Consider the following 900-nt stretch of genomic DNA (forward strand, 5'->3'; position numbering starts at 1 on the left):
GCACTGAGAAGGTTTTTCCAACACCAGCAACGCCGTTGGTCAGAACCACTCTGATGGCTTCATGTTGGTCAGGGAAGGCTTTGAAGATGTCCTGGCAGCTGATTGGAGAATCATGGAGGTTCTGGATCTTGGAAGCTCTCTCCAGCTGCTTCACCTCATGTTGGGTATTAACCTCTTCACTCAGTCCCTCGGTGATGTAGAGATCAGTGTAGATCCTATTGAGGAGGGTTCTACTTCCTGTTTCATCACTTCCTTCAGTCACACATTCACATCTCCTCCTCAGGCTGATCTTATGTTCCTCTAGAACCTGCTGCAGACCAACATCTGCTGAAACACAGAAGAAAAGACGACTGAAGGAAAAAAAACTGATACAGTGATAAAGATGGAACCAAATCATCTGGAACATCAGGAGGTGTTATCATTAGAAGGTCTCTTCCTTCACACTATGTGCTTCTAAACAATCTGATCTGTCCTCAGAACCAGAACCTTGTTAAATTGTCAGACAGCATATTTCTGCCTCTGTTTTCTGGCCTGTATTTGTTCACTGTCAGGATCTGATTTCCAAAGCAGAGAAAATGAAGAAATGCTGACAGAAACATGCAGCAGCTTTCAGCAACATCAACTCTTTAGCATCATGTCACCATTGTCCTCATCGGACCGGTTCTATTAGACCTTCTCCAACGAACACAGCAGCTCCAGAGGAGCCAAAGAAACAAAAAAGTTCCACAGCATTTTACAGCCTTAATGAAGGAAAATAGAGGAAATGATTTAACCTGCCAGAGAAACATCTCATTGGAGCAGCTAGTTTTCACATTTAACCCTTTAAGCCCCAGAATACTGCCACCACTATGAGCCTCTGAGGGTGGTGCTTTGTCTATCCTTTTACAACTTAAACAGAAG

The 900-nt window shown here is 43.8% G+C and overlaps 1 protein-coding gene across 1 annotated transcript in view; it reads right to left on the reverse strand.

The window, feature by feature from the left end:
* The window catches only part of LOC107082417 (protein NLRC3-like), a 9,252-nt gene extending 8,840 nt beyond the window's left edge, over window positions 1-412 (reverse strand). Inside the window, exon 1 of the mRNA XM_015371098.1 lies at window positions 5-412. Within this exon, the coding sequence (XP_015226584.1) occupies window positions 5-406 (402 nt within the window). The 5' untranslated portion in view covers window positions 407-412. The remainder of the gene's footprint in view (window positions 1-4) is intronic.
* Between the last annotated feature and the right edge of the window lie 488 nt (window positions 413-900).

The sequence above is a fragment of the Cyprinodon variegatus genome, unplaced genomic scaffold (genome assembly GCF_000732505.1).
Source record: "Cyprinodon variegatus isolate N-32 unplaced genomic scaffold, C_variegatus-1.0 Scaffold53, whole genome shotgun sequence".
In the NCBI taxonomy this organism is placed as follows: Eukaryota; Metazoa; Chordata; class Actinopteri; order Cyprinodontiformes; family Cyprinodontidae; genus Cyprinodon; species Cyprinodon variegatus.